This window comes from Trichosurus vulpecula, chromosome 1, assembly GCF_011100635.1.
Source record: "Trichosurus vulpecula isolate mTriVul1 chromosome 1, mTriVul1.pri, whole genome shotgun sequence".
In the NCBI taxonomy this organism is placed as follows: Eukaryota; Metazoa; Chordata; class Mammalia; order Diprotodontia; family Phalangeridae; genus Trichosurus; species Trichosurus vulpecula.
The window spans coordinates 531,424,177-531,450,930 of record NC_050573.1 but is presented as its reverse complement, the minus strand read 5'-3'; the positions used below and the strand labels follow the sequence as shown (position 1 = coordinate 531,450,930).

General features: G+C 41.6%; 1 protein-coding gene across 1 annotated transcript in view; it reads right to left on the bottom strand.

Moving 5' to 3' along the window:
* The window catches only part of MAD1L1 (mitotic arrest deficient 1 like 1), an 882,417-nt gene that overhangs the window by 211,698 nt on the left and 643,965 nt on the right, over positions 1 to 26,754 (bottom strand). The window contains exon 17 of the mRNA XM_036741311.1: positions 14,443 to 14,633. Coding sequence (XP_036597206.1) covers positions 14,443 to 14,633 — 191 coding nt within the window. The remainder of the gene's footprint in view (positions 1 to 14,442; positions 14,634 to 26,754) is intronic.

The window sequence follows — 26,754 nt, the reverse complement described above, 5'->3', positions numbered from 1 at the left end:
CTACTTTATGGCATAGAGGGAGAGCTGGAAATTCAGAGGCTAACTCGTCCAATTTTTGTCATTTTATAGAGAAGGAGACTGACGCTCTGAGAAGTAAAGTGGCTTGCCTAAGGATGAGTAGCCAGGCTAGGATATGAAACTAGATCTTTACTCTCCTGTCTAGCCTAGCATCTATAGAGAAGGACCTGGGACACCTACTGAGAAGAGAATACACTCTGTAAGCCCAGGCCACACATGTGCACGGCACATTCTAAACCGCCATTGGGTCAAGTAGGACATGTTAGTAATTAGATTAATGACTGTTATGACAGCACTGAAAGAGACAGGCACTGGGAGAGGCAGAAGGCTTTCATTTGGCTGTTGACATCCATGCCGGATGCTCTTGGTGACCAGCAAAGTTGCCAGCTGGCACTTGGTGGATGTGGTAGGGTTTGGACACACAAAGGAATATGCCAGGATGAAACTGCCACTGCATTAGGCCCTTCACCAGCACATGCCTCAACCTGGTCATCATCACCTAAGGCCCTGCCTGACATCAGGAAAGTAAGGGAGACAGAGCCCATGTCAAGGGCACCCGAGAGCACAGGAAAGTATGGAGTGCCTGGGGATGCCCAGTGTGACAGAAGAGATATAGAAAAACACAGACATACAGATAGCAGAGGGGGTCAGGGACCTCCAGAGAAGTACAGAAGGTAAATGCTGAAAGATCACCAAGCTAGAGATAATGATCAGAGAAGTGAATTCTTAGGCCTCTACTAGGGCATAAGCTCCATGGACAGGGTAAAGGTATTTTTAAAATTTTCTATCTCCTCCACTGCCTAACATGATGCTCCATACACATTAGATACAATAAATGTCTACAGAATTAAATCATTCAAGGTTATAAGCTGAGTCTCAAACTAGAGACAAGAACCCAGTGCAGTGGCCTTTCCATCACACCCTACTGCTGCTTCAACAAAAGAAAAAGGGGGAGGGTGCGGGGGGGGGGGGGGGGGCTGAGCCAAGGGAGCAGCCACCTTCCTCTAAGCTTAAGGCTTGTTCAAGTAACATATGTTTTTTGCTGGAGGAGCATAAAGCCAGATATTCTGAGTCATCTACAACCCACCAACTGGGAACCAGTTTGGGGATGTGCCACAACAGTCAGAATCAAGAGACTCTTGCATCAAGGTAAAGAGCCTAAGTGGTAAATAGTTTGCAGACAGTGAGTCAACAAGAAGAGAAATTCACAATGTTGGGTTTCCAAGATTCTCTCCTTAGCTTCAAAATGGAGCTCAGTGTTTCCTAGAGATCTGAATGTCTTCCTGACCTCTGTGCCCCTTTCTTGTCAGGGCATAGGACAATCCTGATCCTTCTGTTTCCTCAATGAGTGTTAACAGAAGATAATTAAAACATGAATGATGATAATTACTATACTTAGATTTATGGAGTGCTTTATAGTATATAGGTAAATATACAGAATTGAATTGTTCTTCACAAAAGGCTTGCAAGTCTGGTAAGGAAGGTATTTTATCTATATCTGACAGATGAGGAACCCTGGTTACATGGTTAGTTAGGATTAGATCTCACATCTTCTTCCTACTCTGAGACTGCCTTTTCCATTACATCATGATTTAAAAAAACAGTCCCTCCAACACCTCCCCTTGCCCATCATCATTCTTTTGGAGCCAATATTGTACCTAGGAGTTTGAGAGGATTAACATCCCCAGAGCCTTCATTAGAATCAAGAGGGTTGTATTAGGGACCAAAGTTGTGGGGAAAATGGAGGTAAGGAAAGCCTGGGAAAATGCTTCCCTTAGATTTGAGAGGCATCCAGTACAAAGAGACTAGACTTGAGAGTGTTTGCTTGGTAGATGAAGAGCTATTACCTAGAAGCAGGATTTAATCATGTTTTGTTTGGCCTTCAGGACAAAATTAGGTAGATGTTATGGAGAGGCAGACGTCGGGGAGAAAGGCAAGCCTTAATACAAATTGGAGCTGTCCCAGAGTAGAAGCCTCAGGAAGTGGGGCTTCCCTCTTAGAAGGCTTCAAGCGGAGGCTTGCTGCCCATTTCTGGGGGCTGGGGGCTTTTGGAGAGGAGATTCTTAGTTAAGTATTGCATGGATTAGTCTCTTCTCACTGAGATTCTGGAATGCTGCTGCACTTTTTCAGGGCTCAAAAGCCATGAGTTACTTCACATTAGGGGAATCTGTATTATCATGGAATGCACCAGACACTCATGAGATATCTTGGACAACGGGCTACAACCCATAGTCCATCTGGCTCAGTGTTCTTTTTTTGCCTTTTTGGGGGCATTTAAAGTTAGGTTTATTTAAGTTTAACGTTCATTCCATGCTGTGTTTCAGTAAGAATAATCCATATTCTCTATCTGTGGCTCCAGTCAGATATCCAGTAGTACAAATCAGCTTCAAGTTACATATACTGACCAAAAGAGGTTGAGTGAGTGAAGGGAAAGCAGTGGAAAATGATGGTAGTCCTCCAGCCCTCCGTTAATAACTCTGTGTACCTTCCTCTGATCAGAGCAGGGAGCAGACCAAGCCCAGAGAATGGGAAGCGACAATTCAACCCAATAAAAGTATACTAAACTTCTCTCCGCGCACATAAGCCGCTACCCTAACTTAGACCCTCATCGCCTCTCACCTGAACTATCGCCTTTAATGAAGAGAAATTGATTTGTTTTTGGAGTACATACACGAACATTCTGGTTTCACTGTATGTCAACAGTATATTTTTTTCCCCTCGGAGGGATAATGTGATTGTTTACATCAATCTCCAGGTTTATACTTATTATATAATCAGTATGCCAATTAATTTTGTTTATTTATTTTAAATTCAGTTTTATTTTATTTTCAGTTACTGATTCTCTCTCTCTCCCTCTATGCAATCCACAACTCCCTCCACCAACCATTGAGAAGGCAAGAAATACAAAACCTATTACAAATATGAAGTCATTCAAAACAAATTTCTGCATTAGCCATGTTCTGGGGAAAAAATAATCAAGAAAAAGAAAGAGAGAGAGAAAAAATATATATGCTTCAACCAGTACTCTGAGTCTATTAGTTCTCTCTTTGGAGGTGGACGGCATGTTTTATCATGAGTCCTTGGCAACTTTGGCAGATCACTGCATTGATTACTAGCTCAGTCTTTCACTATCCATCATCATCACAATATTGTTGTTACTATACATAACATTCTACCGGCTCTGCTCATTTCGCTTTGCATCAGTTCATATAAGTCTTCCCAGGTTTTTTGGAAACCACCCCCTTCATTATTTCTTTTAGCACAATAGTATTCATCACAATTACATATTACAACCTGTTTAGCCATTCCGCAATTGAGGGGCATCCTCTCAGTTTCCAATTTTTTGTCACCACAAAAAGAATTGCTATAGATATTTTTGTATATATGGGTCCTTTTGCTTCTATCTTTTTGGGGTATAGGCCTACTAGCAGTATTGCCAGGTTTAATACCTTTTTGGGGATAGTTCTAAATCTCTCTCCAGAATGGTTGGGCTAGTTCGCAGCACCACCAACAGTACATTTGTGCATTCGTTTTCCCCACACATATCATTTTTCTTTTTTGTCATGTTAGCCAATCTGATGGGTGTGAGATGGCATCTCAGAGTTATTTTAATTTGCATTTCTCTGATTTTTAGTAATTTAGAGCATTTCTTCATATGACTATTAATAGCTTTGATTTCTTCCTCTGAAGAAATTCATCAACCTTAAACATTTATTCAAGGACTGGCATCTTGTTCTTATAAATCTGGCTCAGTTCCCTATATTATTTGACAAACAAGATTTTTATCAGGGAAATTTGATACAAATATTTTTCTTAGTTTCCTGCTTTTCTTCTAATTGTAGCTGTATTGGTTTTGTTTGTGCAAAAAGTTTTCAACTTTATGAAATCAAAATTACCCATTTTGCCTAATGTGAACCTCTCTATCTTTTGTTTGGTCACGAACTCTTCTCCTACCTATTGACCTGGCAGGCAATTTCTTCCATACTCCACTAATTTGCTTATATCATCCACCTTTCATGTTTAAATCATGTATCCATTTTGAGCTTATCTTGGTAGACAGTGTGAGATGTTAATCTATGCCTGGTTTCAGCCAGACTATTTTCAAGTTTTCCTAGAAATTTTTGTCAGATAGTGAGTTCTTGACCCACCAGCTGGGATCTTTGAGTTTATCAAACACTATGCTAATGTGCTCATTTGCTTCTGTATATTGGGTACCTAATCTGTTCCATTGATTAAGCACACTATTTCTTATCCAGTACCAAATTGCTCTGATGATTACAGCTTTGTAGCAGAGTTTGAGATCTGATACTGCTAGTCACCTTTACTTCCCACTTTTTCCATTGATTCCTTTGATATTCTTGACCTTTTGTTCCTCCAGATGAATTCTGTTACTTTTTGATTGACACAGTACTGAATAAGTAATTAAATTAGGTAGTATCATCATTTTTATTATATTTATCACAGAATTATGTTGTATAATTATATACAGAATAATTATATTGATATTGTCAACAATATCATATATCATAATATATTTTGCATATTCTATATAATTGTATGATATGATATTATAATTTATTATATTAATTGCCCTATGTATGAGCAATGAATATTTCTCAAATTATTTAGATAGGTCTTTATTTGTGTGAAGAGTATTTTATGTTTGTATTCATATACATATGTGTGTGTATGTCTTGTCAGGTAGACCCCAAACTATTTTATGTTGTCTGTAGTTATTTTAAATGGAATTTCTCTTTCAATCTCTTCCTGGGTTTTGTTGGTAATATACTGAAATGCTGATGATGTATGGGTTTATTTTATATGCTACAACTTTGCTAAAGTTGCTGATTGCTTTGACTAGTTTTTTAGTTGAATTTCTAGGGTTCTTTAAGTCAACCATCATATCTTCAGCAAAAGAGTGATATTTTTGTGTCATTGCCTATGCTCATTCTTTCAATGTCTTTTTCTTGTCTTATTGCTATATCTAGCATTTCAATTACAATACTGAAAAATAGTGGTGATAACGGTCATCCTTGCCTCACCCCTGTTCTTATTGTTAAGGCTTCTAGTTTATTCCCATTAGGGATAGTGTTTGCTCTTGGTTTTAGATACTACTTATCATTTTAAGAAAAACTCCATTTGTTCCTATGCTTTCTAGTGTTTTGTTTTGTTTTTAAAACCAAGAATGGGATATATTTTGTCAAAAGCTTTTTTTGCATCTATTGAAATAATCATATGAGTTTTGTTCATTTTGTTATTGATATGGTCAATTATTCTTAATTGCCTTTCATTCCTGGTATAAATCTGATTTGGTCATATTGTATGATTTTTGTGATACATCGTTGTAATCTCTTTGCTAGTATTTTATTAAAAATTTTGCATCAATATTTATTAAGGAAATTAGTTTATAGGTTTCATTTTCTGTTTTGGCTCTCCCTGGTCACAATAGCCTTCTAATGGGCCTTCCTACCACAAGTCTCTGCATTCAACAATCCATCCTTTACAAAGCTGCAAAAGCCCAGGAATCACTCTCCTGCTCATTAAATTCTACTGGCTCCCTTCTTCCTCTAGCATCAACTACAAAATCCTCTGGAATTTAGAGCCCTTCACAACCTGGCCCTAATATCCTAGCATTCCAGTCTTACATATTACTTCTCTTCCCATAGTCCATGGTCCAGTCAAACCAACCTTCTTACTGCTTCTCACACATGGCATTTCACCTCTCATCTGTGTGTCTTTGCAAAGGCTATTTGCTATTCCTGGACTGCATTCTTTTTCATTTTCACTTCTTAGGATTCCTAGTGTCCTTCAAAGTTCAGCTCATATCCTTCGTCCTACAGAAAACCATTCCTGATGCTTCCCTGTTCCCAATTACCGTGACTTAATTTTGTACAGTTTATGTACCTGTCATTCCCTTGAGAGAACATAAGCTCCTTGTGTATTGTTTTTCTTATTGTCTACTCAGTGACCTGAAATGGTGTCAGGCGCATAACAGACACTTAACAATGCTTGCTAATTGTTTAACTTCCTGATTTCAAGTAACTGCACTAGGCTTATGTCCATGAGTGAGTCTGAGAGGTGCAAAACAAAAAGCTTGGTGAGATTTAAGAGAAAGATTGTTACCAATAAGGCTTTGTGGAACAAATGGTATATAAGCTGGGCTTTAAAGGGCAGCTAGAAATTTACAACTGAAAAAGGAAGAGGAAAACACATTTCAGGAAAAGGGAATATCATTAGCAAAGGCAAGGAGGTGGTGAGACAAGGATAGAAAGGCAGAATGGTCTCTGATTATGGAGGGCCTTGAAGTGTAGGCAAAGCGGTTTGAACTTTGCTTGGTAAGTAATAGGGATCCACTGGAGATTTCTGAGCACTCGGCAGATGTATGAAGATAGCCCAGATTGGGAAATAGAGAGGAGGTGAGAAGTTATTGAAATCGTTTCAGTCAATGAAAATATGGGCCTATAGTGGGTGGTCACTGCTTATATTGAAAACCGGTAGTTGAGGACTCAGTATGGTATATTCTCCCTTATTTGTTGGTCTAAACCATTGGAGGTCATGGCCCTATCACACCTGGAATGCACATTTGAGGAGGGTTTAACAGAGAACAGACTTTTTGTGTGTTACACACGTTGATTCTCTCTCATCTCAAATAGTTTTTTTAAAAAGCCCAAAGATGAACTTTGGTTAAGACTGTGAGAAAAAAAAAATTAAGTAGAGAGGAAAGAGGAGATGGTTGGAGCATGTGAGAGGCCTACCTGACACCCAACTATAGTATCAGAGCAACAGTAAGAAAGGAAGAGAGACAGGACAGGCCTGCAAGAGACGTTTCCCCCCAGTAGATTCCTCAGTCTGTGTAACCTCAACAGACTGGTTGACAGGTCCTAGTTCCAGAGTCCTTGATTGTAACACCAAGGGAAAAGAAAAAGAAAAAGGGTTCCTTGACCTTTTCTGCAATTCTAAATCCATCCCATTTGATTTGAGATGTCATGTTAAGATGCAGACAGCTGTATCTCCCAGAGCTGGGCAGAGATTAAATCCCCAGAATGCTGCACCAGAAAATGTAAAGTGAAATATAAAAACAAAACCACAGGTAATTAACAAGCTGGAGGAGGCAATGGAGGCCAGTCTTCTCTCTGGCAGCTCACTGCTGGGCCTGGTCTACTGCTAAGATCCATTGTGGTTTCTGACTCTGTGTGTGTCTGTGTGTGTGTGTGTGTGTGTGTGTGTGTGTGTGTGTGTGTGTACAAGATGTCTTCTGAAAGTCTAGCATTCTTGCAGTGGCATTGTGACTTTTCTCTGAAGATCTGTGGGGACAGGAGGAAAGGGAAGGAAATAAAGGTAGGCTTACACAGAGAGAAGAAAAAACACAGACATAACTAAAGAAAAAACACAGACATAATTGAAGGAAAGTTTTGATTTGGCTAAAAGTATGTCTTGCCTTATGTTTCAGTTTTGTTATAAGAAGTTTGGAAGCATGCTGAGGGATGATGCTGGTATCCTGGCAGCTTGTGAACGGTTAAGTACCCTGGCTATACCTCCTCATTTTCATTTCACACTCACACCCAAAAATGCAGGAGAGTCTGGATTGAAGAAGAAGGACTGTCACCTTCAGTCAAAACGAACTAACACCCAGGAGGAATGGAGCCTTCTCAATAAAGACACACTCAAGCCCGAGCCATGCAAAGGAAAGGGCGTGTAGCTCACTGCATACCAAAGGGGTTCTCTATTCCAGAGCTGCAGTGGTAGGAATTGATTGCCATTTGCTGTTGGTTTAACTCTCTTGATTAACCCAGGTAACTGATGCAGTTGGTGGTTTCCCTTCCTAGGTGCTCCTTTGGGGCTGGTGAACCCTCAAGACAAATTGCTTCTGCCGTGACCCTCTATGAGCAACTTGTAAAAGATTAAACTTTGACACAGCAGCTCTGCATCTTGTCCTGAATTTTAACATTTCAGTTATGTCTACCTATCTTCACATCTTATGTTACAAATGATATGGGTATGTGTGTATTAGAGGTACATGTATGAAAGAGTTTTTACAGTTTCATTAATTTAGCAGCCTTGATGACTCCAAGAAAGCCCTCTTGACTGGCCACCAATAAACAATTCTAGCTGAATGATGACTTCACATCACTTCAAGGGAAAACTACGGAGGGAGACAGGTTGCATAGCTACATCAGGGCACTCCACAATCTTAAGCCACCACTCATATATGGTTTATTGTAATAATGTCATCTGTCATGTTCAAACAGTGCTCTGATCTTCATCTTTTGGGCTTCCTGATGAGCTCAGCATTACTCACAGATTCGCTGGTCACTTGTCACATAGAGACCATTGGAACCAGGCCCTACCCTAGGATCACAGCTTTAGAGCTAGAAGGGACTGTATGAGGATTTTTTACACATGAGGAAAATGAAGCTCAGAGAGGGGTGCCCCAAATCAAAAAGGAAGAGCCAAAGCCCGGATTTGGCTCCAAATCCAGTATTCTTTCTTCTATGTTAAAGAACAGTATCATGTAGATGTTTAGCAATCATCTCCAGCATCTATAAAGGACGTGGTTTACTGTGCATGATACTGTGCAGACTCTGGTTTTTCATGGCCTTAAGATTTCTTCATCTATGCCTGACTTCTGAACATGCTGGAAAGGCCTGGCAGGAGCTAGTGGATTCTTCTGGCCTAATTACATGAAGCTAGTTCTACAAATTTTGAGAGGGAAATAAATATAAATAGCCTCCCTGCTTTCTGACCTCTTCAGGTTAATGAAATGCGCCTACATCCTCCCAGTCATTTGCTTCTTGGAGATTTCTGCATAAACACATAACCCCAGCATGAAACCAGCATCTAGCTCTAAGACTTGGCATCAGCTTGGTATTTGGTTAGGGGAGAAAGAGCAACACTCTTCCTGCAGGTATTTTGAATGACAAGCTTCACTGGCCTCAGGCTTACGGGAGGCAGTTGATAAGGAAACAAATGATAAAGGAGAAACTCAAGACTCAAGGTGCTTTTGTTGGGAGTTTTACTCCTTCCAGAAGGGAGCACTGGGTTTGGCTCCAGGGTCTCGGGAGAGGGGAGAGGATTTCTCTTTTGTTATGAAAACCCCTTGAGTGAGGAGAGATCAATAGTGATGGTGGAAGGCAGAAGAAGGCTTAAACACAGGTGCAAACCTAACTAAAACACCTCCAGATTTCAAAGCCAAAACTGTCAGTGACTCATTCTCCCCTTCTAAAATGAGGTTTCGGTCAGTCATTCAACAAGCATTCATTAAGACTATGGAATGGGCACTATTCTAGGTGCTGGGGGTTCAAAGACAAAGAAGAAACAAGTCCTTGCCTTCATGAGGCTTACATTCTATGGGGCAGGTCGAATCTGGAGCTTGGGACTGGAGAGTAATGACCCCGTTGGGAATCAGCAAAACAGGGTCATGTTACAACTGTCCTAAGCAGTGGCACAAATGTCCCTGAAAGAGCATGGCCAACAACTTAGGCTTTCTCTTTTTCCAGGTTGAATTGTGTTCCTCTGAAGATGGGGAAATGTGATGCAGTTGGTTATCGCCAACCAGACTATCGCTACCATGTGTCTCTCCCCTGTCAGCAACTTAAAATTTCTTTCTAGTCAAGAGGTAGCAATAATAAAACCTGAGGGAAATTTTTTTAAAAGTCTATTAGGAAAAGAATTGGTGACTCTTGTTATACAACAACTGAGTTAAATCTAGCTGAAATTTAGACACTCTCTGAGTCTCATTCATTTGACTAAGAGCCTAATCTGTTTCTGAACAATCTACCTCATCTTCCCAGCTCTGGAAAAGTGGGATGTGGAAGCTCAGAGGGCCAGGAGTCAGGATTTGAGCTCTAGACTCTTCCTCGTTTTATGGTGTGACACAGAAAGCTCTTGAATAATGAGGAATCATAAATGTGGCGAATGTAGGGTCTGAGAAAAAAAAGAGTAATACCTATATGTGACCGTGGGTAATTTGGGAAAGAATTCCAGTCTTTTATACTCTCGAAGAGTTGCTATGAGAACCAGCCATATAACATTTGTAAAAATGGTCTAAGAGCTTCATTAGAACAGTGGCATAGAAACAAAAGTTTTTATTAGTATAATGGGGCCTGCCAGCCTCAACTAGAGTCCATCCCACCAAGTGCTAAGCCTCTGCCCTGATCACTTAAGTAGAATCGTGTGGTCCAAAGTTCAGTCATGGAGTGAGGTGGGGAACAAGGGTTTGCTGCATCATCCTAAGGCCCAAGTGCTTCCGAGATGAGCACAGTTCTCCATAGAATTGGTCAAGGTACAGATTCAGGCCTTCATGGAATGTGCTTCAGCCACTGCAGAACAGGGGGCCTGCTGGTTTACTGCCATCACACATGTATTATCTCATATATAAGACAAGATAGTGCTTTTTGCATAGAAGGCAAAGAGAACATCTGAGAATGGACTGTATAACACATGGAATGCAGTTGGTGTAGTGAAAAGGAGACTGAGTTCAGAGTCTGGGGAGTTGACGTAGGTCCAGTAAAATAACTTCTTGGCTTTGTGACCGCAGAGATGTCACTTCAGCTTTCTGTACCTCAGTTTCCTTGTCTGTAAGATAAGGATGGTAAGCTTGATACTACCTGCCTCACAGGGTTGGTATGAAGAAGTCTGTAAAGTGCTATAAAAAGTGTAAGTAATTATAATGATCTAAGTGGTACTAGTCCCAGTTAGGAGGAACGGTATCTTAAGCTCTCTCTCTCTTCTCTTTAACTCCCTCCTAAACAGTTCCTAAACTCCCAACCTGGTTTCCCCAGATTCCAAGCAAGTTTCTTAGCTAGATACTAGCCTGGAAGTCTGGAGTGCGCTCTGTATCTTCAGACACAGTACTGTCCCTCTCTGAGTCTTTGAACATGTCCCAAAATGTAAGATCCTTACTATCCATCTGTTGGTACCTCTAGTGTCTCAGAGACATTTTTATTTGTTAACTTGAGACTTAGGAAGCAAATCTAGAAGTGAGTTAGGGGAGATATACAGATATAGCAGATATATAGACAAACAGAAGGAGCGGGTGGGCACTCTGAGTCAACAGAGGTCAAGCCAAGAGCAGTCAGCTAAGAAAAGGAAGAGGCAACTACCACGGGGCAAGATCTAGTAACTGGGAGGTAAGTACAACTAGAAACAAAGATGGAGGCACCCAGGCAAAAGGGGGTCAAAACATAGTCAAGAAGCAACAGGCAGAGGATGCCAGCAACAAGGGATTTAGAGAAAACCAAAGGTCAATGGTTCTCAGTGTACATGCCACTCAGGATTGATTTCAGAATGTAGGAAAGCCTAAGTCCATGTGTGCGAGCACTTAGCAAGATTGGGGCATCTGGGTATGGAGTAAGGCAGTGACTAACACTATATCACGTCTTGTTCTTACCGTTTGGATGCTGAGTGCTGTAGGAGCAATATCTACGATGTAGGATAGATTAGCTTTTGTCCCAAAAGGCAGGGGAGCTGTTCCTGAGACTTGATTGGTTGAGAGGGATAAGGTTCAAGCTTCCTAGTTTTGTAGGACGGAGGTGTCAAATTTGCAGCCTACAGGCTACATAGGCATGAAACTCCTGTGTGTGGCTAAACCAGATTAAAACGTAACTGGGAAAGGTTTGACAAAATAAATAAGAACATAACACAGATAATGTAAATTTGTGGTTTTCCAAGTCACTAAGTGGCCCACAGGAATCTAAACAGCTGGATGACCAGACACATTTCCAAACAGAGACAAGACGGGGCTGTGTCTAGCTGAAGCAACGATATATCCTTGCTGAGAATCTTTTCCACTCTACGTCAAAGTAAACCTTTTTTGGACAACTGCTAGAGGGCCTACAAGTATCTCATTTCATTTCAATCCTGGGCCTGAAGTGCCAGACCAGCCTATAACATCAAAGAAGAGCAACTTAGCTTCCTTATCACTAGTATGATTCCTTGGCCTCTGCCCTCGTTCATCTCACCACTGGGCAGAGAGGGAAATAAAATGGGGGCTGTCTTTAGCCTTGAGTTGCTCTCTATCCCCTTCCATTCCTTGACCCTGCTGCCATGGCACACTGGCTCCATGGCCCCAGGAAGCCTCACACCAAAGCAGGGATAATTCAAGGGCTAATTGCAGTTGTTGCGATGAAGAACACAAGGGCTCCCAATTGTGCTGTAAATGGTAGGGAGCATTGGCTGGGGTGCTTGGGCTCAGTTCATTGGCTCAGCACGAGGATACTCCTCCAGCTTAGCTGGCTGGAGTAATTCATTTTTAATGATTCTTGTTATGATTTTGAGCTGAACAAGAGAGTGGGTTCTGAAGCCCTACGTCTGGCTGGGATGAAGAGGGCATAGAGAGGAGAGCAGGTTTGGCAACCTGGAACTTCAACTTGAATAGTGTCAAGTAATACAATCCAAAGCTTGATTTTTGTATTGAGCATGTATCAAATAGTTCAATCAGATACAGAAGTTGAGATCCAAACTAGATTTCCAAAGATCATCTTGCATATTCTGCTCACATGCTCCTTCAATAACCCATTCCAAACCTTCATAATTCTTACAATCAGCCAGCTCTTCCTTGTCTCTAACCAGCTCAAATGCCATCTTGAATCCTTTCCCGATTCCACCAGTCAGTAACAGCCTTCCTTGGACCTCAAATTGTACTATAAGCTTGCATCTCTCAGACTTATGATGTATCATTTTGTATACAGTGATTGGGAGCTAGAAATACTCGCCTGGTGGTATGCTTATGTCTGCTGCCTTAGGATCAACCCAGCTTGCTTTGGAGATGCTAATTGACAGAAGGGTGAACACGCCACAAGAGTAATACATTTTCTGGGAAAGAGTAAACTAAACAAGCACATCTCCTATGGCATGGAGCAGCTGTGATGGAGGGAGTGTCCATGGGAATGAAATCCCAGGTCCTTCAAGTACTAAAGTAAGTAAAGGTTTGAGTGAGGTGTCACATATACACCACAGAATATAAACTCCATAAGGGGAAGGAAACATACAGCACCTAAACTTTGCATCTCTCCAAGAATACCTCGTAGTGTTCTGTATACAGTATGTGCTGAATAAATGTTTGTTGAACTGAAATGAACTAACTTCAATCCCAGTTGAAGCTGGGGGTTCTCCTCTATCCTCTACTAAAAGTCTGATTCCTATGTCTGTTTGTGACATGGCAGTGACCTGCGTTCTTGAAGGCTATGCTGGTGGAGCCTCGACTCTTGCAAATCCTACTAAGCTGGCAGAGTTTCCAGGACAGACTTGGTGATGGGTTTTTGGTCCAAGGACCTGCCTAACTGCTGTCAGAAAAGTTCATCATATGGTTGGCGGTGGGGTGAGGGATTTTTAAGAAACAGTTACAATTAAAAACCACTCACTGAGTAAGGGAGGAGATATGACCTGTATCAGTGTAGGGAGCAAGTATGCCAAATAAATGACCAATCCCTTCAGCACTAAAGTGCTCTCTGTATGCTAACTCTTAATTTACTGCAATGCTGTGTAATAACTGCTTAAGATAGCAACTCACCAGAGCTAGGGACAGCTACTCCTTGGAGTCGCAAAGTCCATTCCCAATCCCAGTTCCCAACGTGATACTCAAGTGGGCATCATACTTTAAAGAGGCGGAGGGGAAGTACTTTCAACTACTTCACTAATTTAAAAGAATCTCTGGGTATGCTTATCGGAACCATATTCAATCCCATAAAGGCTTCATTCTCTCATGCAATCTCTGCCCAGAAACCAAGGGATCCAATCTAAATGGACACAATTCCATCAGGTTAAAGAATGTCTTCACCAAAATTCACCAAATAGAATTCTTTGGAATTCTTTTTAAGGTGTAATAGAATACTTATTTGCATAGTTTATTGATGAATTGATACCAACCTTTTCTTTTCCTGTGTAACTTTTTGATCAAGTAATAGCATAGCATTTTTAGCTAGTGTTCTCTTGAGAACTCACCAGGTGACAAGCTGTCCACCAGAATAGGGCTACCACCTTGTCACTTGGGTAGGACTGAGGGAGGCTCTACTTGGAAAAGATAAGCAAAAGCAAGAATGGATATGGATATAGGGCAGGCAAAACATAGACCACCCTGGAGGAGAATCAGTAGCCTGCTGAGAAGTGGCAGGAAACTGAGTGAAGATATTCCACTGGATAAGAAACTATGAGAGGCAAGAGCATGGAGCAGGGTCCTTTGGGTACTGGTGAGAAGATAAAATTAGTACACTTGGCTAGATGGAAAAAGCAGGCACTTTTTTTTGTGGCACTCTGTATTCAGAACCTGGGGACATCCTCAGCAGAAAAGCACTCATTTATCAAGAGCTAATGACTTGATTTCTTCTACCAATTAGAACGGAAAGCACGTGTCATCAGCTTTATCAAAGATTAACAGCAGAGCACAGAGTGAAGTGGAAAGGTTTTGAAATAGAAATAGAAACTTACCTTAAAGATGAGACAGTCTGATTTGTGCTCTGCATACATAGAGGTAAGGCGGTACTGGTTCTCTGTGGTGAAGTCTATCCGATAGCCTGTCAGGGTGTAGCAGACCTTACGGAATTCTTGGATCTTGGTCTGGAAAACCTCCTTTAGGCGTTGATTTCTCAGTTCAGAACTTTCCAACTTCTTTTTCAGATCTACAAAGTTAGAATGTATGAGACAGCAATTCAACTTCTCCATACGGCTCTAGGCTGGCAGGCAGGAAGCCTGGGTTCCGGTCCTGGGATTGCCCATGGCTTTATGCCTTTAAGCTTTGATTTCCTCATCTTTAAAGTTCAAAATTTCAAAATTTTATATTGGGGTAGGGACATAGGTAAACGACTGTCACTGCCAGTTTAACTTACACACAGTGAAGACGCCTCATCCTGCTTTATTAACAGTACTGTTCAGGACTGGTAAGCTATGAAGGAAGGACTCACTTCTCATTAGCAATACATGACTTCCAAGTTTGAGATAATTCCACCCTAAAATTTCTTACTGTTTAAAAATGCATATCAGACTTATATGCTGGATGTCAGCCAGACCCAGAGCTTCTTGCCAGATTTCTGTTAGTATCATCAAAAGGGATGACTTTGTGGTTACTGCAGACTAACCTTAGTCAAAAGCCATCTTGCTGGGTTAACACATGAAAGCAGAGTAGGCAGCATGGATTCCAACACATACTGGGAAGTGGATTTCAAGAAGGCAAGTCAGAAGAAAAGAGACTGACTTAAACTAAAGTTGAAACATCTGGCTCTGGAACTTAGCTAAGTATCTGGAATTAAACTTTTCAGCCTTTAGTTTCTTCCCATGTAGAATGAGAATAGCAACACCTTTCCTACTTATCTTACAGGGGTGTGCAGATTAAATGAGACAATGCATGCACACTGGTCATTGAGAAAATTTTAAGTGTCCGAAATTTGGATTGCCCTTTTGGTCCGGTTTTTTCATATCAGTGAAATCAATTACTATGGTAACAGTGTGTCAGCCTAACTAAGGGTTTACAAGTGGCGTTACATCCTGCTACTTTGGAGAGTTTGCAAGTACTCTTTTCATGCACATTACTGATGATGTATATGCTTTGTAAATAAAAAGTGTTATAGACATATGGATTATTCCTGGTTTAGGGAATTCTCTCTGTCAACAAGCCATCTGACTTCATACCTATGTGTAGAGAAAATCTCATTGGGATGTAGATAGTGAGGGGAGATCTAAAAGCTACTCCAAAGAAAGTAAGGACCCGTCAGATTTCAGTTGCTTCTCTCTCTGCGGAAGGGTCCTAGTCTAGAAGAGAGACCCTGAGACACCGGGCAGACACTGCATGTTTTATTGCTGTAAAGGGAGCTGCCAGCTGCAGGAATCCATCAAGAGGATACACAACAATTACCATGAATCTTTCACCCAAGGTGCCTTCCGAGTAATTAAACCTCGATTTATCCCCCCATTAATTAGTGCAACTGGCTTTACTTAAACACACTGAAGATGCCTCCCAAATCAACCTGCTTTATCAACAACACTGTCCAGGACTGCCAAACCGCTAAATCGTGTTCAGTCACGCTGGGGTGTCCCTTCCTCTGTGGCAGCTGGGATTTCCTCTCCAGAAGGCCACGGCCATGGAAGGCTATCAATATCAGTGAGCCCAGCTTGGGGGCTCTCTGAGGTACAGGATGTGCTCTATGAGAATAGGAGAGGAATGCAAGTCCTCAAAATATTGCATCCTAGTGTCCCAGAACTGCTCTAAGTATGGGGCACATTCTGGCCAACACAGCTGGCTGGGTCATATTATCCACAGCCTCGATGAGAGAGGAGGCCAGAGAGTCCTGATATGGTCCCGATAAGCATGCCTAGCATCACCACTATGGGCGCATCACCAGATAATAGATTGATTAAATCTGTCTCTCCTGCTCATCTCTCTCACCCTGAGTTCTTCCTCATTTGGTATCACATTGGATTATGGAGCCAAAAGAGGCCTCTGGGTTTCAGTTTCCTAATCTGAGGTGGCTGGACTAGAATAACATCTAAGGCCTTCCCGGTCCTAAAACTATGATACTATGACATCATGATATTATAACTACATGTCAGTTTTGTATGTTTCAAAGTTTGGGGAGGGATAAACGCATATGTGGTACAACGGAAGGAACTCTAGATTTGGAGTCAAAGGCTCTATATTCAAATCTCACCTCTGGTACTTCCTGCCCATGTGATCTTGGGCAAGTCATTCACCTTTCTCAGCCATTTGTAAAATGAGGGAGTTGGGATAGTTTGTAAGGTCACTTCCAGCTCTGTGTTTATGATTCTATCACCTCCGTTTCACAGGACATGAAAGTGAGGCTAAGAGGTTAAATAGTTTACTCAAGGTTACATTACTGGTAAGTCCTACTCTTACACCCTGGTCTCGTTTAGTGTTGAACTCTATTGTAGGGGTTCTTAACCTTTTTGTGTGTCACAGACCCTTCTGGTAGACTGGTAAAACCTATGGACCCCTTTTCAGAATAAAGTTATTAAATAATTGAAAGGAATGTTACATTTCATTTAGATGTCATTTAGGGGGAGCTAGGTGGTACAGCGGACAGAGTTTTGGTCCTAGAGTCAGAAAGACCTGAGTTCAAATTTGACCTCAGACACTTAATAGCTGTGTTGCCTTAGGCAAGTCACTTAACCCAGTTTGTTTCAGTTTCCTCATCTGTAAACTGACCTGGAGAAGGAAATGGAAAACCATTCCAGTATTTCTTCCAAGAAAACCCCCAAAAAGGGTTCACAAAGAGTTGGAAATTACTGAAAATGATTAACAACAACAAAAATTAATGATTTTATTCTTTTCTCCATTCAAGTTCATAGACCCTAGGGTAAGAATCCTTGCTCCAATGAGCAGCCTCTCTGAAATCTGCATCCTCCTTTGAAAAGCAGCAAAGCATGAAGCAGAATTCAGATCTTGACACCTAGTCTTGGGTTTTTCCTGATATAACAATGTCTACTAGGATTTCCATTTTATAGGCATGGAAATTTGGCCTCAGAAAGTTTAAGTGACTTCCTTAAGACCTTAAAAAGCATGTAGTTTAAGTCTTTCATCTGTAAAGAGGAACAAACAGGCCTGAAGAAGGAACAAACTCACTAGGTGTGGACTATAGGGTCTCCTAGTTTCCAGGCTAGAACTCTTTCAACTACTCCACATTATCTATTAGTCTCTGTCCTTCAGCTTGCAGTAAGAGGTTTGGTTAGGAAGGTGGGGGCAGATTATTCTGGGGTTTAAATGACAATGAAACTCTATCCATTCAGTCCCACAGGGGAAAGGCCAGTCTAAAAAAGTGACAAATCTGAAAGAGGAATGTGTTTGAACAAAATGAGTGTGATCCCCCTCAAGTACACACTCAATAACTCTATGAGCAATGCATTTCAAGCTGCTCTTAGACCTTAGATCATTTAATTCAAAAAATATCTACTAGGTATCTAGAGTATGCCTAGCCCTGCACATTTTGGGGGAAACAGTCTATAAGATGCAAAATCAGCTTCTGAGAACCTTCCAATACAGCTGAGAAAGCAACACACGTACACACACAATTATATGATAGTATAAGACAATGTATATAATCATGTGCTAGACTGTATGTCAGGAAAGAGAGATCAATGTGAATTAATATAGTCAGAGCTGGGCTCTGAATAGCATGTAGATTTTGATGAACAAGAAAGTATTTCAGGAAGATAAAATTCATTTGTAATTAGAAGCACTATTTACATGAATATAATCTACTGGATTTCCACTTAAGTCCTACTCTGATACCTTGCTATATAGCACAGAAGTGACCCTGGATTTTTGAGGGTCACCTCAAAAGCTTCACCAGGCCTCAGTATATTTCAAAATATTGTTTAAGAACAACACTGGGTAAAATGGAAAAGCTTAACCACAGAATGTGGGTCACCTGAGTACAACATGTTAAGTTATTGATTAAGGTATGGAAGACTATGTCATCTGTGTCAATGGAAAGAACCCCTATATCTGTGAAATCATGGATACTCAAAGTCATACACAGAAGCCTTTAAAATGGGATCTCTTAGGTAGATTAAAGATATCTCTTAGAGTTTCATTTTCATTCTCAATTTGCTTCTCAAACTTTTTCTTCACAGAGAGTACAGAGGGAACCTGTATCCTAGGTAGAATAAGCAGAAATTCTGAATTAGTGAAAGTGGAATGAATGAGATCACACAGGACCGTGTGTTTTTCCTCTTCCCGAGTACCCCGGGAATCACATGCTCCGTCAAACAGTGCTGTGAGAAGACAAACAGCATTCCCTAAAATCCTGTCCATTGGCCTTGAGAGCCCCACTGCTCAAGTTTCCTTTACTTGGGTAGGAAGTGTAGACATTTGTGTACCACCTACCCACCTCTTCTTGGCCTCCCCATTCATCACATTGGCTCCCAAAGAGTCTTTCTAGACATTGTTATTCCGCAGCCAAAATGCCTCTCCATCATGGCCTCTGGCTCAGGGCCCTTGATTAATCGAGTAATCAGACTACAAAATCAAAAGGTTAATTGGCAGCTCTGACCCCAATATTCTTCCTGGCTTCTCTCAGCCACACAGTCCTAAGATGGAACTGTTAAAAGGATAAAAACCGATGTGCAAAAGTAAAAATTCACTGACCACATCTCAGAGGTAATATTTCACCACTGTCAGAGACTGCATTGCCTTTAATATATCTCAGATGTCCAATGGGGAAAAAATTAAATTTTGGTAATAAATGCAGTCTGACCTTGGAAAAGTAAATATCCCCCTTTTCCCATGGATATAAAACGCTATCATTTATGCATTTCATTAACTCTTGAAGTAGACAGGGCCCAAGTTTATGAACTGGTTCAACGTCTGCATAGAAACTGAATTCCCCAGCTGGTTTCTTAGCAGGCCAGAGCTCGGATGGCACTTCAGTTTCTGCGTGTGGAAAGGACATGAAAGGATGGGCTGGGACAACTTCTGCAGAAGGGGTTACACAAACTCTGATGTCACAATATTGTGTCACAAGTCAGGGCTTCTCACTGTGCCCTGTCCCTAAAAGCAGGGCACCCTGTTCCAAGATAATGGGACAAAGGTACACTGTGAGGTTTTTGTTCCTGGGCAAGGGACCTTGTCATACTATATTGTGAGTGCACACAACGGTGGCATTTTCTTCTTAGGAAAAAGCAATCTCAACATTTGAGAATAATAATTAACGTTGACCCGACAGTGGCATTCTATACCTTTACTGCTAACAACACCCCACAGAATCACAGAATCTCAGAGTTGTGTGGAAATTCTGAGATCCTCTGACTCAACCCTCTCTTTTTAAAAAGGAGGAAGATGAGATGCCAAGGAGGAGGTGACTCTGCGACCAAGGTCACAGAGGAAGTCTGTGGTAGGAGTGGAAGGAGAACCCTTGTCTCGAGATTCCCAAGCCAATATTCCCACTGTCTCTAATGCAGTGTTTTGCTGCCAAATTGTTTTTACTGAATGATTAAAAAAAAATCTGTGACAGATTTTTGATAGGTCACTGCTATCTCAGACAACACAAATCAATATCCCTGAGAGGGGGTTTGGCCATGGGGAGGGCAAGTCAATTGGAAGGAAACACAGGTGTGAGGGAACTAGAAATGCAGAGGTGAGTGAAGCCCCCAGTGCCTTAATGCCCCACCTAGAATGGAACAGAATGAGACCTAGGCCTGTGGTGTCAAAATACATCCCTGCAATTACATATTAACTTAGAAAACCACATTTTAACACTATCTATGTTCTACTGTATTTTTTTTTATTTATTTTGTTAAATATTTCCTAGTTACATTTTACCTGGTTTGGGCTGTTCTTGGGAGTGCTGCAGGCCCCCAGAGTGTTTGACACTCCTGATCTAGAGGTCCAGCTCTCCATGGAGCACCTGCTCCTCTACCCTCCCAGGCCTAAGAATGGCAAGGTATCCCTACCCTTCTCATGCTGTTACCTCCCTTCCCCTCCTCAGCTGACCTCTTCCTGATGATTCTCATCTCTATGGTAACACTCCTATATTGTATCCATTTATCTCCAGTGATCAGAATTTATGGATTCTTTCCATGTATTCCAAAAGCAAAAGTATTCTGTGCCCAAATTAGAATAAGAAACTTCTTGGCTAAGGCAATGTCCTATTTCCCTTACCATACAGGAATTTTCTTAGATTAAAGCAATACCTTGAAATCTCATAGTCTAGAGCTTAAAAAATTTGGGGGGAGATTGGCAAATTCAGATGTTAGTAAGGATGGTATTTGTCAGGATTGTACCTAGATTCTATGCACAAACTGGAGGAATTATCAGTCCTTTTTTCACTTTGGTAGAAGAACAGAGAGGCAAGGTGTGGGACGGGCCTGCAAACCTAGAAGCTGTCTAGAAGCTGAGTTTACTAGGAACTTCTCTGGCCTGCTTTGTGGACACTGTGCAACTTTAAATAGACATATTGTGTCTACAGAAAGGTGGGGGAGGGGGAAGGCGATGCCATAAGGAGACTGAAAGAATCCAAATCTTGAATCCAAGCTCTATTGACTATCATTTAAGAGGAAGAGGGAGCCTTTAGTGTAGGACTGACGAGGGCAGTCAGCCAGTCATTAAGCATTTAGTAAATGCCTACTGTGTGTCATGCACACTCTGTTAAGCACTGGAGATATAAAAGATAATCCCTGCCCTCAAGGAGCTCACAATCTAACGTGGGAGACGGCAAGCAAACAAATACGTACAAGCAAGAATAAAGAGTGAAACGTTTAACAGAGGAAAGGCACTAGAACTAAGAGAGACTGGGAAAGGGATACTGTGGTAGAAGGTAGGATTTCAGGTGGGACCTGAAGGAAGCTAGGAAGCTGGGAGATGGAGAAGAAGAGGGAGAGTTCCAAGCATGGGGAGCAGTCAGTGAACATGCCCAGGCTGAGAGATGGAGTGTCTTGTTCCTACATTGGAAAAGAATATCTTTATTTTTTTTTATCTTTAGATCAAAGAGCACATGGAGGGCGTAAGGTGAAAGGAGACTGGAAAGGTAAAGGGGGCTAGCTTATGAAGGATAGGGAATCTGACTTCTAGATCTTGAAAGGAGATCACTTAGTTTTGAATAGCATTAGACAGAGAAGCCCCTAAAAACAGGACCTGGGCCAGATGGCCATTACGTTCCTCTCATGAACTGTCTGTCAAAGTCAAAAGGGAAAGATAAAGGCTAGTGAAAAGATATTTGGATAGACAGGAGGACAAGGCATCGAGCTAACCTATATTCAAACTAGCCAGCATTTAATGAAAAGGACTGAGGAAGCAAACCTATGGAAAAATCACTTTAATATGGGGTAGAAAAAAGTCAATGCTTTCGAATTATCGACTTCCTTGTTAAGATATTACTCTTCCCATTTCAAATTTCTTGTATTTCAATCAGTTACATAAACTTTAATGAATAATTCACATGTTGGTTTGAATTAAATAAATAAAAGATGGGTTTTTTCACATTTAAAATGTCACCGCTTTCTACTTGGTTGCTTTCACGCAGCCAGAGTTTCAGAGTAGATGGGAGCCTGATGCTAGGAGGGCCAGGGCTGTCTTTCTGCTTGAATCAGGAAATTAAAAGGATGTAGCGGCGTGGGAGTGGTTGGTCTCTTGGGTGAGAAACACAGATCTGAAGCCAGAAACTGAATGGGACAGTCTGCCCAAGGTTAGTCTCCTAGATGTCAGTTAGTCCAAAAACATTGACAAAGTACCTCTTGGATGTTGGACCAAACTAAGCATAACAAACCAAGTCCTTGGGAAATACTACCCAGCTATTGTGGTATTAGCACAGCCCCAGGTCGAGGTGAATAAAGCACCTCTCTGCAAGACAGGCAGTCCCCCTTTCTTATTGCTTCACTCATTCAAAACTGCCCCAAACAAACAAAATAAAACAACCCCCCCCCAAAAAAAACCCCTAGGTTTTACTTTGGGTCACTTTTACCTGTTCATATGATGGTTTCTGTCAGTGACTATACACATGAAGGGAATGGTGTCCATATGTTAATATATATATATATGTGTGTGTGTGTGTGTGTGTATGTATATATGTGTGTATGTGTGTGTGTGTGTGTGTATATATGTGTGTATGTGTGTGTGTATATGTGTGTGTGTGTGTGTGTGTGTGTATGCGTATGTGTGTGTGTGTGTAGTCAAAATGCAGTCTCCAGTCAATCTCCTTTAGGAAACAGTGACTAGGAAGGTCCTGATGGGCATTCTCTGCCCAACTGGACATTTAGAATCAAGTTTGATTTTAAAGCACTTGGGGAAACAGTAGGGGAGGCAATAGCAAAGCCAGATGGAGTGTCTATGGAGTATCAGTTCACATCTCCCATTGCAAGGCTCTAAGGTTCCCAAGAAGAAAAATGGCTTCATTTTCATCTTCGCACCAAGACTGGTACACAGAGGGGCTCACTAAATGCTTGTTGAATTGGTAATAAGTAGCCTTCTTCCTAGCTGAACCCTGCAAGCTGAATATCTGGGCCTGTAAATCAACCCTGTCAGGATGGCAGAGCAAGGTGGCTAAATCTGGAAAAGCGGCTAAATCTGGGCGATGGTTGCCTAATAAAGTGTAATGAGAAGAAATACTCAATGAGGATGGTGCGCTCCAAAATTCTGAGCAGTGTAAATGGTGCATATAGCATAAGGTTTTAAGTGACAGTAGAGACCATGGGATCTTGTGTGCAGAGATTTTAGTTCACAGTATCTGAGTTAGAGGGACCTCAGGAGGCTTTGAGTCCACAGCATAGTTGACTCAGAATCCTCTCTACAACAAAGAACCTCAGAGGTCACATCTAGTCCAACCTATAACTGAGCAAGAATTCCCTTTTCAACATCCCCCAATACTGCATTTGAAGGGCTCAAATGATGGGGAACTCACTACCTCACTATTTAGCCTGTCCCACTTTTGGATAGACCTAGGCAGCACAATGGATAGGGCATCAGGCCTGGAGTCAGGAAGACCTGAATTTAAAGCTGGCCCCTGTCGCTTACTAGCTGTGTGACCCTGGGCAAGTCACTTAACCCTGCTTGCATTAGTTTCCTCATCTGTAAAATGAGCTGGAAAAGGACATGGCAAACACTCCAGCATCTTCGCCAAGAAAACTCCAAATGGGATCCAACTGGAGATGCCTGAAATGCCTGAATAACAACTACTTAGGGAGTATTTTCTACCATAAAACAAAAATCTGACTGACCCTCTATAATTTCTACCCTTTGGTCTTAGTTCTCTAGAGTCCAATAAAACTCTTTGGGAAAAATTTAGCAAGTATTGATAAAGTCAGAGTCTCAGTATCAGTAGTAATTGTTGATAAAAAGAATCTTTCTCCCTCCCAATCCACTTCCAACACAATCTGTTAAGAAACAGCTCATGAGAGCTAATGTCTTCTGGCCTCACAGTCAGGAAGATCTGGGTTCGAATTCTACCTCTGACCCTCACTGGCTGTTTGATCATGGGCTAATCATGTAATTTCTCTAAGTCTTAGGTTTCTCATCTGTAAAGAAGGATGACAATGCCCATCAAACCTACCTTGGCAGGGTGGTTGGTGAAACTCAAATGACAAAATGTATGTGAAGTGCTTTGTTTCATATACAACTTCAAAGTGGCATGCAGATGTCGGTGATTATTATTATAGTAACAGTATTAGCTTACTTCCCTGGTCTTTTTTTAAAAATCATTTGTTAGTCTCCCTTTCTCCTTTCAGAGTCATTTCACAGAAAGGACAGAGTTCCTAATAATTTTAAACAGGATATGTTTCTTATAGGGAAGGGCAGTAGAGGGGGTCCCAGGGTTTCTTACAACAGGCAGAGGGAGGCTAACCAGCCAAAGCAGTCTTTCATGGCTGTGATAACTGTGGTTGTAAAACAAGGATTCTGTGCTCTGCGTCTAGGACTACCAGACTTCTCAGCAACCCCAGAAAACGTTCTTCCATGGAGGGTGCCTTGATGGTGGGAACGAGCTAAAGTAATCCCAGGGCTCTCATCTCACTTCTGCTAGGTCCTATGTACTTTATCTAGGCCTCGGAGTTCTCATCTACAATATGAGGGGGTTGAGCTAGGTGAACTATCAAAAGTCCCTCCCACCTCTATGATTCTAAGTGGAAGGTGAAGAAGAAATAAGAAGAGGAAAAGACAGAAAAGGAGAAGCAAGTCATTAATTCAAAGGTTGTTCTTACTATCTTGAGTACTTGGAGAATCATAAGTCACGCAAATGTTTACAAACAAGGAGAGAAATGAAAAGTGATTGAGGGCATAAAAATAGTAGCACAGAATTCTGAGGTACAGCTCATCATAACAAAACTGGGGCAAATCTAATACAGGCCAAGGTGTCAAGCCTTGGTGGTTCAGTCTGACCATCCAGTCTCTGCATTCCAGAAACCTTGTATTTGGCAGGGGGGTGGGGGTGGGGGGGTGTCACTCTGGCTGCCTTAATTTTGGCTATTACACTACTACTAATAGAATTAGAAATTGTCGAGGGCTGGAAGGGACCTCAGCAATCATCTAATCTAACCCTTTTATTTCACAGAGGAGGAAAACTGGAGCCTACCAAACTCAAACGACTCCCCGGGGCCCCCGGCTAGTGAGTGCAGAGGTGGGACCCAAACCCCCATTACCTGATTCCAAATCCACCACTTGTTCCTCATTTGGACTTTGTTAGAAATAAAAGAAGACTCTGTGCCAGCATTGCTACAAGACTTTTGGGGCTGGGAGTTCGGTGGGTTGAGGGAGAAGAGTTTGAATCTTTTGGCTACAAGGAGACTTGGGGGAAAACCTACCTGTGGCCTCATTAGCATCTATAAAGCTTCAGTTTCAAACCATTTCGTTAACTATTTTTTCATGCTTGAAAAATAGAGCTTCCAGTGCTTAATGCTGTGCCTGGCACACAGCAGGTGCTTCATAAGTGCTGCTGACTTAACTTGAAATACCCACCAGCACCATGTTTCTGACTCCTGATAAATACTGCCAACTCTTTGCCTTTCTGTGATTCCAATGTCCAACCTGCCTTCACCTTGCTATGTACTGAGGGCAGGATCCTCAGTTGTCTCTGACCTGCTTCCTCCCAGACTTCAGGATACATCTTCACCTGACATCTGCCTCATCCCACATCCCACTTTCCAGTATTCTTAGTCCTTCTACCCTACTGCATACTCTTTGATTTCATCACATTGGCCTCCTTGCCCTTATTCAGACAAGACTCTTCTAACTCCGGGCATTTTTTCTGGCTGTCCCTCCTGCCTGGAACGCTTACCCTCCTCATCTTTGCCTTCTGGCTTCCTTCAAGTTCCAGATAAAATCCCACATCTCAGGAAGCTTTTCCCAGTCCCTCTGAATTCTAGTGCCTTCCCTCTGTTGATTGTTTCCAATTGATTCTGGGTATAACTTGTTTGCATGCTGCTGTGCCTATTAGATTGTGAGTTTCCTAAGAGCAGGGGCTTTCTTTACATCTCCAGTGTTTGGCACAGTAGCCAGCACACAGTAGGCACTTAATGAATATATATTGACTGGCTGACTCACCTGGATCCTCTTGGAAGCTCTGGAAGCAGTTGTGAGATATTCTTTAAAAAAGATATAGTATTTTTTAAAATTGTGTTGTATTATATAAAGTCTTGTGGGAGAAGAGGGCAGTTTTACCCCAGAGAAAAAAGATGTCATGATAAAGAAGCATTTATGACCACAGATATCCAGAGATACAATTCATAAGCCAAAATTTATAGAATGGTTTTATACTGGAAGGAAATGTGGAATGTCTGAGAGACAAAGAGAGATGAAGACACACACACACACGCACACACACGCACACACACACACACAGAGAGAGAAATGAACAAAGCTTTCCCAATCCCCGCTTTCTTCTACTCATAACTTACAGCAGGCAGCCTGATTGGTCAACAGTCCCAAACTGTGCCTTTATTTTACAAAAATTGCATGTTCCTCAGCTATTCCAGTGCATCAATTTCCTTCTTATCAGTTCTCTGTCAAAAGGGCAGGAGGACAGTCAGGGGGTAGAAAAGGTCTTTCCATCTCGGTCTTTCTAATTCATTTTAAAATAAAGTCACTCACACTGGGGACAGCAGGCCCTCAGTGCCTAGCAACTCACTAAAAGCAGGACCACAGTTCCACCATTTTTTAATCGAACCAATCTGAGTACTAATGTGCACTTTGAAATAGTGATTCTCAGTTCTGGGTGCTCTTAGAGATAAAAAAAATAGAGGGAATGAGGAAATAAGGACATTTCTCTGTCCTCCACTCTCTCCCCTCAAAAAAAATCCTTTTATTCT